At 41.6% G+C, this 12,326-nt stretch overlaps 1 protein-coding gene across 3 annotated transcripts in view; it reads left to right on the top strand.

Moving 5' to 3' along the window:
• Positions 1-12,326, top strand: part of VRK2 (vaccinia related kinase 2) — a 69,825-nt gene that overhangs the window by 13,654 nt on the left and 43,845 nt on the right. For 2 of the 3 annotated variants that reach the window (XM_019549239.1, XM_019549240.1), the window contains exons 3-7: positions 1,932-1,987; positions 4,719-4,788; positions 6,671-6,758; positions 6,916-7,021; positions 8,455-8,547. In XM_019549239.1, the coding sequence (XP_019404784.1) occupies positions 1,932-1,987; positions 4,719-4,788; positions 6,671-6,758; positions 6,916-7,021; positions 8,455-8,547 (413 nt within the window). The remainder of the gene's footprint in view (positions 1-1,931; positions 1,988-4,718; positions 4,789-6,670; positions 6,759-6,915; positions 7,022-8,454; positions 8,548-12,326) is intronic. The other variant, XM_019549241.1, reaches the window with a different exon arrangement.

Genomic DNA, 12,326 nt, shown 5'->3' with positions numbered 1-12,326 from the left:
CCTCATGACCTGGCTGGGGGTGCTCCGAGCCGTGTCATTGGTGCCTATGTGAATAAGGAGCATGGGGTAGTGGTCTGTGGGCCGGAGGAGCTGCGGGATCCTCTCCACAATGTCTCGGATGCGGGCCCCCGGAAAGCAGCAGACTTCCCGGGCTAAGGGTTTGGGACGGCAGATTGCCCCCTCAGTGCCCTGCAGGATGGAGTCTCCCACAACAAACACCTTTCGCTTTGACTTGGGGAGAACGGGGCCAGTAGCTGCGGTTGAACCTGGGTTGCCTGCGGGAGCTGGCAACTGAGCAGGCTCTGCTGGGGCTGCAAGAGGTGCGAATCTGTTGCTAAGCTCCGGCGAGGGAGGGGCCTTGGTGCGGTGGGCCCTGGGGCCCTTGACCACCTTGGTCCATGCCCCTGACTGGGCAGAGCGGGAGGTCCCAGAGTCCTCCTTAGTCGTGGAGGGAGACGGTGCTCTCCCCTGCGGCTCCCGGGGGAGAAGGGCCTGGCAGTAGGACACTTGTTTCCTGGAACTCTGTCTTGGGTTTTCCATCGATTGTTATTACAGATGTGAATTAGTCTCATTACATTTTAATCCTGAGGTGGCATCCAAGAGAAATGCCTGTTCTTTCAAGGTCGGAATCCTGTTGTCTATGAGTAACAAGGAAGCCTGTTCCTGTAAAAGGGAAGTCAGCCCTGTTGAGAGACCCCAGGTGTGGGGCATTTGGATATGCATTGAGTGTCACCGTAGGAGCTTTAAAAAGCTCCAGAAAGAGTTGGGCAAGGGAGAAGGAAGCAAGCTACGAGCAGAACAGCTTACTACAAAGACGGACCAGACTGTGCTGGGGCCAGAGTCCAAGGGCTCCCCTTCTAGTGCTTGGGACATGGCAAAAACTCTTGGTTTTGTTTATTTGTTTGTTATTGCATAAAGACTGTGCTTTCTTTGGGAGAATTGGTTGAGGTGCTCCTCATGGGGCAGAACCTACCTGCAGAAGGCAGCAGGCTAGGCAGCCTGCTTGGTGTGGAACAGAGTTCTGTCCCCCAGCCTGTAATTGGCATGTCTGGTCAGTTGCTACTGTTTTTAAATTTCTACTTGCGCTAAGAAGCACAGTTTCCAATTTCCCCTTTGGGTGGTTTGAGCTGCACTGTCCCTATTTTAGGCTAGTACCCAGGGGCAATGCGTAGGGGGTGCATGCAGGTGCACCTGCTGAGCGTGGTGGTGCATCCCCTGCAAAAAGGGGTCATCAGCGATTGCCCCTAGGCACCGCTGCCAGTGGTGCCTGCCACTGCCACTGCCACTGTCTGCGGGAGCTCCTGCACTTACTGCCACCGGGCTCTTGCCACTGCCAGCACAGCTATGCCCCCCCAGCTGCTGGGGGCACACACTGTTCATGCTAGTACCTAAATATATAACGTTGGGATGGGAATGTGGGCCAAATTAAATAGCAGTGGGGGAAGAATGTAAAATCAGTCATTGATCAAACAGTGAAAATGGGATGACATAGGTTGTAACCTTACTTGGAGTCTTTATCATGAAAGCAAATTGACAGAAAGGATACATGAAGAATACATGGCTGACCTTAGTCATTGAGAAAACAGCTTTGTCTGTTTTAATGTACAGAGTTTTATTTAAGTTTGGTGTAAGTGGGGAGCAAGGGCCTTAGCTGATGAAGAATTAAGATTGGATTGAGACATTTCTGCCAAAAGCAAGATTAGAATTGCCCATGTTTATATCTAGGTATTGTGAAAATTATAAACTGAGTTATGCAATGTTTTGAAATTAAAAGGGGAACAATTCTAACTATTTTGGGAAAATGTACCTTTCATCACTTTTTTTTCTGAACATCCTTGTGTTATATACATCGTGCTACATACTTTGCTCTTCAAGTTTTGGTCATCAAATACTGCATGCAGTTTCATTGCCCTATTTCTCTAATTTTGCAGCTTCTCCTCATATTGATATTCCTGTAGAAGATGATGCTGTGCATGTGATTAAAGTGGTAATACACATTTCAATTCTAAATCATTTAATTTAAATCCAATAGCACTTTCTTTAACTCTTTTTTTTATTCTTGAGTGTTTAGTGACATTGCTTGCTTTTCTTTTGTTCTTGTCACATTTTATCCATTAGAGATAAGTCTGGCATTTTTTTTATTGCATTCCTAACCATGAACTTCATAATGGAAAAAATGACTGAATTTAGGATTATATCATAATTATACCTGGGAGGAGTATAAGAATATTGCTCAGGCATGTGGGGATGGAATCAGGAAGGCAATTAGAGTTGCAGCCTACAGGGGACATTAAGGGTTTTTACAAGTAAAAATGTTAGCAACAAGAGGAAGGTCAAGGAAAGCATGGGTCCCTTACTGAATGTGGGAGGCAACCTAGTGATGAATGAGGAGGAAAAGGCTGAAGTACTCAATGCTTTTTTTGCCTCAGTCTTCACAGGCAAGGTCAGTTCCCAGAGTACTGCACCAGGTAGCACTGTTCAGGGAGAAGGTAAAAGAACAGCTGTCAGTGGTGAAAGAACAGGTTAGGGACCATTTAAAAAAGCTGGATGTGTACAAGACCATGGGACTGGATGCAGTGAATCCAAGGGTGCTGAGAGAGTTGGCTGATGTGATCACAGAGCCTTTGAAAACTTTTGGCAAACGGGATGTCCTGAATGATTGGAAAAGGGCAAATATAGTTCCCATCTTTAAAAAAGGGAAGGAGGAAGATTCAGGGACTATAGACAAGTCAGCTTTACCTCAGTCCCTGGAAAAATTATGGACCAGGTCCTTAGGAAATCCATTTCTAAATACTTCAGGGAGAAGAAAGTGAACGTTCAAGTTTTGGGGGGGGGCGGGGCTGTAAGGTCCCTTCCAGCCCCTAACATCTATGAAATGGGAGCAGTCGTCATGGATTCACCAAGGGCAAGTCATGCGTGACCAAACTGATTGACTTCTATGATGAGATGACTGGCTCTGTGGATGTGGGTCCCATAGCATTCTTGCAAGCAAGCTAAGGAAGTAGTGGTTGGTGAATGGACTGTAAGATGGATAGAAAACTGGCTGGATCATTGGGCTCAACAGGTACTGATCACTGGCTCGATGTCTAGTTGCCAGCCAGTATCTGGGGGTCGATTCTGGGGCCAGTTTTATTCAATGTCTTCATCAATGACCTGGAAGATGGCACAGAGTTCACCCTCAGCAAGGTTGCAGATGATACCAAGCTGGGGGAAGTCGTAGATATGCTGGAGGGTAGAGCTATGGGGAAGGGCTAGGATTTAGAGTGACCTAGACAAATTGGAGGGTTGGGCGAAAAGAAATATCATGAGGTTCAGCAAGAATCCCATGCACCAGTACAGATTTGGGATCAACTGGCTAAGCAGAAAAGGACCTGCGGATTCCAGTGGACAATAAGCTGAATATAAGTCAACAGTGTGCCCTTGTTGCCAAGAAGGCTAACAGCATACTGGGCTGCAGTACTAGGAGTGTTTCCAGTAGATTGAGAGAAGTAATAATTCCCCTCTTCTGAATTGGTGAGACCACATAGATTCATAGATGTTTGGGTTAGAAGGGATTTCAGTAGATCATCGAGTCAGACCCTCTGCCCTGGGCAGGAAAGAGCACTGGGGTCTAGTTAGGTGCATGTCTAGCTTTCTCTTGAGGTAGGGGAGAGCACCACCTCCCTTGGAAGCCCATTCCAGATTCTGGCAACCCTTACAGTGAAGAACATCTTCCTGATGTCCAACCTAAATCTGCTGTCTGTCAGTTTGTGGCCATTGTTTCTAGTTACCTCAAGGGGTGGCCTGGCAAACAGAGCATCTCCTATTCCTTGCGCCCCCCTCCACCCCCCTCCCCAATGAATTTGTAGGCAGCCACAAGATCACCTCTCAGTCTTTTCTTGTGGAGACTGAAGAAGTCCAGGTCCCTCATCGAGTACTGTGTCCAGTTTTGGGCCTCCCACTATGGAAAGAATTTGGACAAGTTGAACATGGTCCAGTGGAAGGCAGCCCAAATGGTTTGGGGGCAGGGGCACATGACTTCTGAGGAGAGGCTGTGGGAACTGGGATTATTTATCCTGCAGAAGAGAAGACTGAGGAGATTTAATAGCAGCTTTTAACTATCGGAAATGGGGTTCCAAAGAGGATGGAACTAGACTGTTCTCAGTGGTGGCAGATGATAGACCAAGGAGCAGTGGTCTCAAGCTGCAGCAAGAGAAGGGATATTAGGAAAATATTTTTCATTTGGAGGGTGGTGAAGTACTGATATGGGTTACCTAGAGAGGTGGGGGAATCTCCTTCCTTTTTAAGTCCTGGTTTGACAAAGCTCTCGCTGAAATGATCTTGTTGGGGGTGGTCCTACTCTGAGCAGGGGGTTGGACTAAATGACCTTCTGAGATCCCTTCAAACCCTTATATTCTATGATTCTATGAGTTTTATAAATTCAAAGTTACAATATTTTTTTAAAATACAGTTTTCTAAGTAGTTCTTATATGTATCTCTACTATGTGCTTTCTTTTCAGCATGTATAATGGTTTTTATTTATTTATTTTTTGCAAGTGGAAGTTACTGGTTTTAAAACTGGCATTTTGGCTGTATTATATGAAAAATTGCCTCTGTCAAATGTTATAATCTATCATTAAGAAGAAATAAATAATAAGTCATGTAGAATTTACATTCCATTATGTAGGTAATCTTTCTAGTTCTTTTTTTTAATTCTAAATGCACTTGTTTCTCTGTAGGAATATCTTGAAAATGGGCCCTTATTTTCTGAACTGAAATTTTACCAGAGAGCCGCAAAACAGGAGTATAGTAAGTTTATATTGGCAAAACAAATAATTCTAATTAAGCATATTTAAAAATCCATATCTTTTTTTACAGTTATAACCTCTTCATGCTTTTTGTGTGTCAGACTTCAGATGCAAGAACTAATTCTGGTCTAAGTGACATTTACTTGCATTTATTGTGATTGAAATTTGTGATTCCCTTTAGGTTAAATGGGAACAGAAACTGGTCTGGTTGGCTGCCAGATTGTACAAACTCATTCGCATCAGAGGGCAAAAATGAGCAAAGCTAGGATAATGGCCTTATATAGTCCTTACAGTTCTACCAGGAGAATTGGCATTCTCCTATCAGAAATCACAAAACCTACAAGCGTGCCTTCCATTTCTCCTAAAAGTGAGGATTGCTCAGTTTGGGGAAGAGGCAGGGAGCAGGAGCTGCTGCTTGCCTCCCCTTTCAAACTGGTCTGGGCAGGGGAGGCAGACCAATTTGGGAAGAGAGGCAGGCAGTTACTCCTGCCTCTTCCCCAAAGTGGGCAGTCCCTAGTTTGAGGAAGAGTTAGGGGGCTTTAGCCTGCTGTTCCCTCAACTCTTCTCCCAGGGGAAGCAGCTGCGTGGCTCTTAATTCTACACAGGGAAAGCCATCCTCCATGTGGCATGGTCAGTGTCAGTGCTTGCCACCTTCATTTTGCTGTCCCCACTGTCCAACTGGGTTGCAGAGCAATGATTTAGAAGCTGGCAGGGATGGGAAGTGGGCTTGGGGAAGGCTTTTCCTGCTCTAATTCCTGGCCCCCTGGCCTGGGGAACACGCTAAGGTTTTTTCCCCATTGGTCAAGTCTGGGGCGTCTTTCTCTGCCACTCAACTCCCTTCTCCGACCTCCTGCACCACCCTTCAAGTGGAGGAGTGGAGCAGCAGTGCTCCTCATGCCTTCCCCAGGCCTGAATTGCCCCGGTCTTGGGAAGGTGCAAGAAGTAGGAGAGAGGAGGTGGTTACAGGCTGAACCCCTGTACTGCTCCCTCTCCTGGAAACATTTCTAACCGTGGAAACTTTTCAGAAATTTCTACTGCTAGAAATGAATGCCTGCTTCTGTCCGAAGTCCTAGCACAGGTGTTGCCTCTAAGGCTGATTCTGCTAGTTACCATTTGCAGGATAAAAGTTGTGCCTGTTCTAGAATCTTACAAAAAGTAACTAATACGTTAAATAAAAACCCTACAAGCCCATGGGCTTGTAGGTAACTTTTTTTTCTTTTTTTTTTATGGAAACAGTCCCAAACACATGAGATGTTGAGTGAAACCAGTGGTCAGCAATGTTTCCTGGTGGCAGGAAATGGCCCATCTTAGTTCTCAGGTGGGCCATCACTAGGATCTGACTGCTGTTAGGACCTGGCCACCTCCATTGCTGCTTCTCCCTGCCACCACTTGTCTGTGCCACCAGGCTGCAGTGAAGCCCAGGAAAGTTCCCTGCCTCTGGCTGCCCACCCCCACTCCCCCACTACTGGACGCGGCCAAGGCTCTAACTCCCTGGACTGGCTCCAGCCAGTCAGCCATAGGTGGCTGACCATTAAGTTAAACCATAAGGACACCTGAAAGCATTCTGTATTGACCTGTTTTCATTTTTGCTTTCTGAATAGATAAAGCTTTAGAAATACTTCATGTTCTCATCGCTGAATTCCTATTGCATTTTTATGGCACAGAAAATTATATGTTAAACATAGAGCTTTATTAATGTTTTGCAGAATGCAAGACAAAAATAAAATTCCATTCTGAATTTTTTAAATTGAACCCTTCTGTAAAAATTATTTTTTTTTTCCTTTTTAACAAAGATTTTGAGAGAAGTTAAATTACAAGTTACACTGAGGATTTTCAACATCTAGCTTTAATCCTGTTTTCTGTCTGTTTTACCATGGTGACAGTACAAAAGTGGATGAAGCTCAAACAAATACGATGTTTAGGAATTCCAGTATTCTGGGGATCAGGATTGGCTGAGTACAATGGAAAAAGGTAATAAGAAATTGAATTGAATTCAGTGCTCTTGGGCATAAAGTGGCCTGAGTAGCTATTTTCAGTGAAAAGCAGGAAGTTTTGTTTTAACCTTGTTGAGTAAAGCTGGCTGCACTCTCTTCATATGAAGGTTTTTCTCACTGTATGTTTTTAATAGTTATAGATTCATGGTCATGGAAAGATTAGGTATAGACCTGCAAAGAATATTTGATGCTGAACGCAGATTTGAAAAAGAACTTGTTCTGCAGCTTGGGATCCGAATAGTAAGTATAGGGGAAATGAAATGTTTCTGTTTTGACATGCTTTGTTTTTTCTAACAAAGCCTGTTTTTTTCCTGTAATGATACCCGTCTGGACCCCAATTAGGGTTCAAGTTACAGGCTTACATAAAAAGTATGCTGAATTTGGAGCTTTACAGTGTTCTCTTAAAATGAATTGCACTTTTGTGGAACAAGTGTTAACAAAGGCTGGATCTACTTGACATTAGAGCTCTATGTCCCCAAACCAAAGTTCACCGAAGTCCATGAAGAGAGTTCTTTTGACTCAGTGGGCTTTGAATCAGCTTTTAGCTTGGAATAGTGACTGAATGTTGAAATATAGGTGCCAAAATCAGGTGCTGAAATTCATATGTAAATGCCTTAGTAAAGTGACCTGATTTTTCTGAGATTGTAGAAACACTTTATTTTAGGCATCTGCATTTGACAGTTTTAGCTATTGTGCTTTCAGCAGTGCTGTTTTGTTTAACGCAGGTGGACTGAGATTAGCCTTTTGGGTTATAGATACATCATCACCTTGATTTTTCTGGTCTCTCTCAGCTTGCCTAGATTATTGGGAGATTGTATGATGTTTCCTTTGAGGGCAGTGGCATTTTTTTTGAGAGAGACTGGTATTGAATTAAAAATGGGCTTTTTAATGATCTAATAAAGGGCCTTTATACTGCCCCTTGATTACCCTCTTTGTACTCTGCCACTGAATTCTCGTCACTGCTGAACTGTTTAAACATTATAACATCTCTCAACAGCCATGATTCTTTTCCTCTTTGTATAAAATGACCTGCTGCAGACATGCCACTTCTTTTTTTGCAAAGTAAGAAATTACCATACCCTCTCCAAGAAAAAAAATTACGAAGTACTGGGTGGGAAATAATGTACAGGCTTAAGGTCCAGTATCTTGTGAGCCATCAGAATGAAAAATGAGTTTGATCCCTTTGGAGAGCTTGAAATTCCCACAGCCCTTCCATTGTTATAAGATATTTGTTTCAGTGAATCGTGAGATAAAAGGCCTGGCGATGACAACATTATTATTGTGAGTAAAGAGATTTTAAAGACTTCTTAAATCCTCTGGGTACTTATACAGGGTAAATTGTGGCCCAGTTAGTAGTTCCTTGCATCTCTGTGTCTGCTACTAGCACTGTGGAAGCAGAGGCAGGTAAATGGAGTGAAGGGGGAATGAGCTAAATCTTGGCTTTACTTCTTGACATACACCTGGCAAGTTCTTTTGTGATGGGTGTAAGTAGAGGAGCCTGGCAGGGGACTGTGACTCATTAATTCACAGTCTCTCTCCAGGACTTTTTCTAACTTAGAGCAGTTAATTGCCTCACTATCTAGCATAGGATATAAGCAATTGAGGCTCATTGAATTTTGGGGGCAAGGAGGTATGGTGGTAATGATGATAATGCTTCCTTTCTTTATTTTTAGTTGGATGCCTTGGCATATATACATGAAAATGAGTATGTCCATGGTGACATTAAAGCAGCAAATCTGCTTTTGGGTTACACAAACCCACATGAGGTAAGCACAGTGTTACTTACATGTGCAGTTAGTGTAACACTTAGAATGTTTATTCATCAGCAATAAGCCATACATTGTTTTTGCACTAAGAGTCCATGTATTAAACATTACAGGATCTTATTGTATAAATGCTGCCTATTCAAGTGTGAATTGTTATGTCAGATCCACAGGCCCACAGTGCTTTTGCCAAGTGCAACAGAGGAGTGATGTGAGGAAAGTGATATTCTAACTACCTGTTGGCTCCTCTGATTCTTAGGCTGCCAGAATGTAACTTGGAGCAATCTCAGGCCTGTTCTAAATTGTGCCTTATAGAGCTGTGCAAAGACATTTTTTCAGGGATCTAGCCTATTATATCCATAGCTTTCTGAAGATGTTTCTGTTTTCATGATATTGTATAAATACTGTTGTTACGTGACTTTTATTTTATCATTTTCGGTCTAAACCGATCTAGCAGATAAATATTATGAAGACATTTGTATGTTCTTAGTAGCACTGGGTGTAGAGTGCAGTACTTTAAAATGGTAGAGCTAACTATAAAATGAAAATTTTTTTTTCTAAAATGCACCAGTTCAGAATTTTTGCTTTTTCCAACTCTTGTCATATATTCTATTAGCCATGGGGTGTCGTAGGGAAATTGTTCAAAATATTACATTTTTACACATTTTTACAGTTTACTGCTTTTTCTTTTTAAAAGTTTCTATTCAAATTTTGACCAGCTCTTATGAACACTTGGATTTCTCCCACCCTTTTTGATACTGCTCCCAGTGATTGACAAATAGAGGTTGCCTGGTTATTCTGATACTTTCAGAAATTGAACCATTGAACTACCAAGGACTGCTTGGTGTTTCTGAGTTCTCTTTCTTTATTCTAGAACTTATAAGTTTTGCAGCTCATATGACCATTCCACATCAACTTTTAAACCTTCTCAAACAAATGATTTAAAATGTTATACAGGCTATTTAAAATAGCTGCATATGTGCTTTTGTGATAATCAGTCCATAATATCCAATTATGGTAGCATTTAGATTAGTAAACCTGTTTTGGAGATATTTGGGAAACAAATCATTAACCACCTTAGCTATTAAGCAACTACAGTTTTTCGCACTGAAATTATTTTGTGTTGTACAGTGAAGGTTTAGCAACTATAAAGTTTGGGTGTGGACAGAGGTACACGGACAAAGGGCATATTCAAATGGTGCACCTGGGAGCAAAAGACTCTGGAGCAGTAAGCTCTAGAGTTTATTCTTATGCATTAATCACATACGTAGATGCATCCAGCATCTGTTCACTGAGTCCCTGTTGATAGGAGCTTAGTTTTTAATAGCAGCCAAAACTTTTTAGCCACATAACTTAGGCAGTATGGCACATATGTTTATTGCCAAATAGTCATTTTGCTTAGATTTTTATCCACTACTGTAGGACACACTCAAATATTTGTCTATAGATAAGTTCTAAGTGTAAATTCCAATAGAAAAAGATTAGGGATGGAGGAAATGTAATACCGGATGTTGGGCTGGAGTAGGCTGGGGATTAAACATTATTTGTAAATCCCCAGCAAACAAAGAGAAGGCGTTAAGTACTTACAATCACAAGAGGAGTTAAAAAAAGAATAAAATTTACCAACCACAAGCAGAGTCACTCAATTAAGTTCATATTATCATAGCTCTGACTTCAGAGGAGCTAAGATAATATTACAGAAGCCTGGGATCCAGCCTACCATAGTTGGAAAAGCTGTGTGACGGTTCATTGTTACAAACATTTCAGGATAACGTTTACTATGCTTAGCATGTACAGCAAGGGAGATGGCCCCAGGCCTGCAATAACCACAGGACTTTTGTTCATTCAAATGTAAAGGAATCTTCTGTGGGTAGTTTTCTCTGTTTTTCAATATATTTTATTCCAGTAATTTGTTATGCATGCAAAACTGAGAATAATACTTTACCAACAGTATTACTACAGTGTTCAAAATGGCAGGATTAAAGCAGACTGAGCACTATAATAATCCTCCTCCTGGAATCTTCGTTATGGGTCCAAACCCAGGAGCTGTATGCTCACATAAATGCTGCTGAAGTTAGTAAGAGTTCTGAGCCTGGGGTCCTGGCAGGATCAGCTCCCGTATGGCTCACTGTGTATACTGCCACTGTGTATACTACCCTCCTTGAGTTCTGTATTCTGATTAAATTGGCTTTCTAATATGCCGCTTATCCAAATTTATCATCAAACTAACAAAATAATTCTAATATAATAAATGTCTTAGTCCGTCTGTCTGTCTGTTCGTCTGTAATGCTCTTACAGCACTCTGATTGGTTACTGAAACAACCAATCACAGTGCTCCACAAGCATTACGGACAGAAGGTTGTGCAGTGGACCGCTGCCATGACAGTGGGGATGGAGTGGGAGGATGAAGCAGGGTTAGGGTTAGCAAGTTTTCCCCCCCACCATCCATCCCCACGAATTCTTGATGGGCAATTCATTAATATATCATAAGGTTCCATAGGGCAGCTCTGTTAGCTGAGTGGGGAGACTGAACTATCATCATGCCATATATTTTATAATAGTTTTATATGACCAGTTTTACTTTTAATGTGGTTATGCTGTTCTAATGTCCCTGCACACTTCACCTGAGGTTTGAACCTTTAGATATTACTTGGAGAATGGGTATGTTTCTATTACCTTTTTTTTTTTACCTGTAAAGCATTTTTGATCCTATTGTTTGAAATGGGTAGATGGCATTCAGTGCAGCCCATAATGTGACTATGTTATTAAGTCAGGAGTTGGCAGAGTGAGCCATTGGCAGGGTCAAAGTAGAGTACAGGATGACTGGAGATAAATTGCTAAAGCACATGCAGGCATTGCTGTGTGGTGTCTGTATTGGGGTTTGGGTGAGGGAATGGTTGTTATAGAATGTGACTTGTCACTCTTTATTTTTAAACTGATGATGTGTCAGTAATTATAGTAGCTTTACACAGTATACTTTTAAATATTTAACTATTAAAAAAAACCCCTATAAACAAAAAAACAACACTTTAGGTATTTATTTCCTGATTCTGCTTTTAAATTTCAAGATTTAGGCTTCCAGAACTGGACGTGTGCATTTGCAATCATATTTTGAATTATCTTAACTGAAAAATCTTAACTGGCTATTTCCACATACCACTACAGTGCATGAAAGTTAGACAAACAGATCTGTGTACAGAGTTTCAAAACATTACCTTTTGACTTATTACAGGACTGTGAGAGCCTATTATTCTGTTGGTTGGTACTAAGAAAAATACATTCTTTCAATGCATTCTTCCTCATTCCCTAAACTGCGTTTTGGGAAGTTCTGTTGTTTTGTATTTTAATACTTTTTATTTTACCCTTTAAAAGAAGAGTCATTTGTAATACCTTTTTTTTTTAAATAAAGCATCTTGGAAGTTTGGACCACAATAATCACATTTCATGATTTCTTTTTTAGAACAACAAATATAACAAAACATCTTAAATTTATAGTCATGTCTAAATCCTCTAGCAAGACGGAGAAACAAACAAAGCAAAGGTCTTGTCATTCTGTGACTTTCAAATGATGTTTAGAAATGGTTAGAAGATCAGAATCAACTGACCTCAGAGAGCAACTTGCTGCAGATCCATTCAATAGGTGGGAGCAAGGCCATTCAGTGAGTTACAGGTCAGAAGAGCAATTTTGCAGTCAATATGTTTTTTAACATGGAGCCAACAGAATGACTGACAATGGAAGTGACTTATGAGGGAAGAACAGATGAAATCAAGAGAGTCTTGCA

The sequence above is a fragment of the Crocodylus porosus genome, unplaced genomic scaffold (genome assembly GCF_001723895.1).
Source record: "Crocodylus porosus isolate Cpor-Errol unplaced genomic scaffold, CroPor_comp1, whole genome shotgun sequence".
Lineage (NCBI taxonomy): Eukaryota > Metazoa > Chordata > Crocodylia > Crocodylidae > Crocodylus > Crocodylus porosus.
Note: the sequence above shows the minus strand (reverse complement) of the source record. Positions and strands in the feature narration are given on the sequence as shown.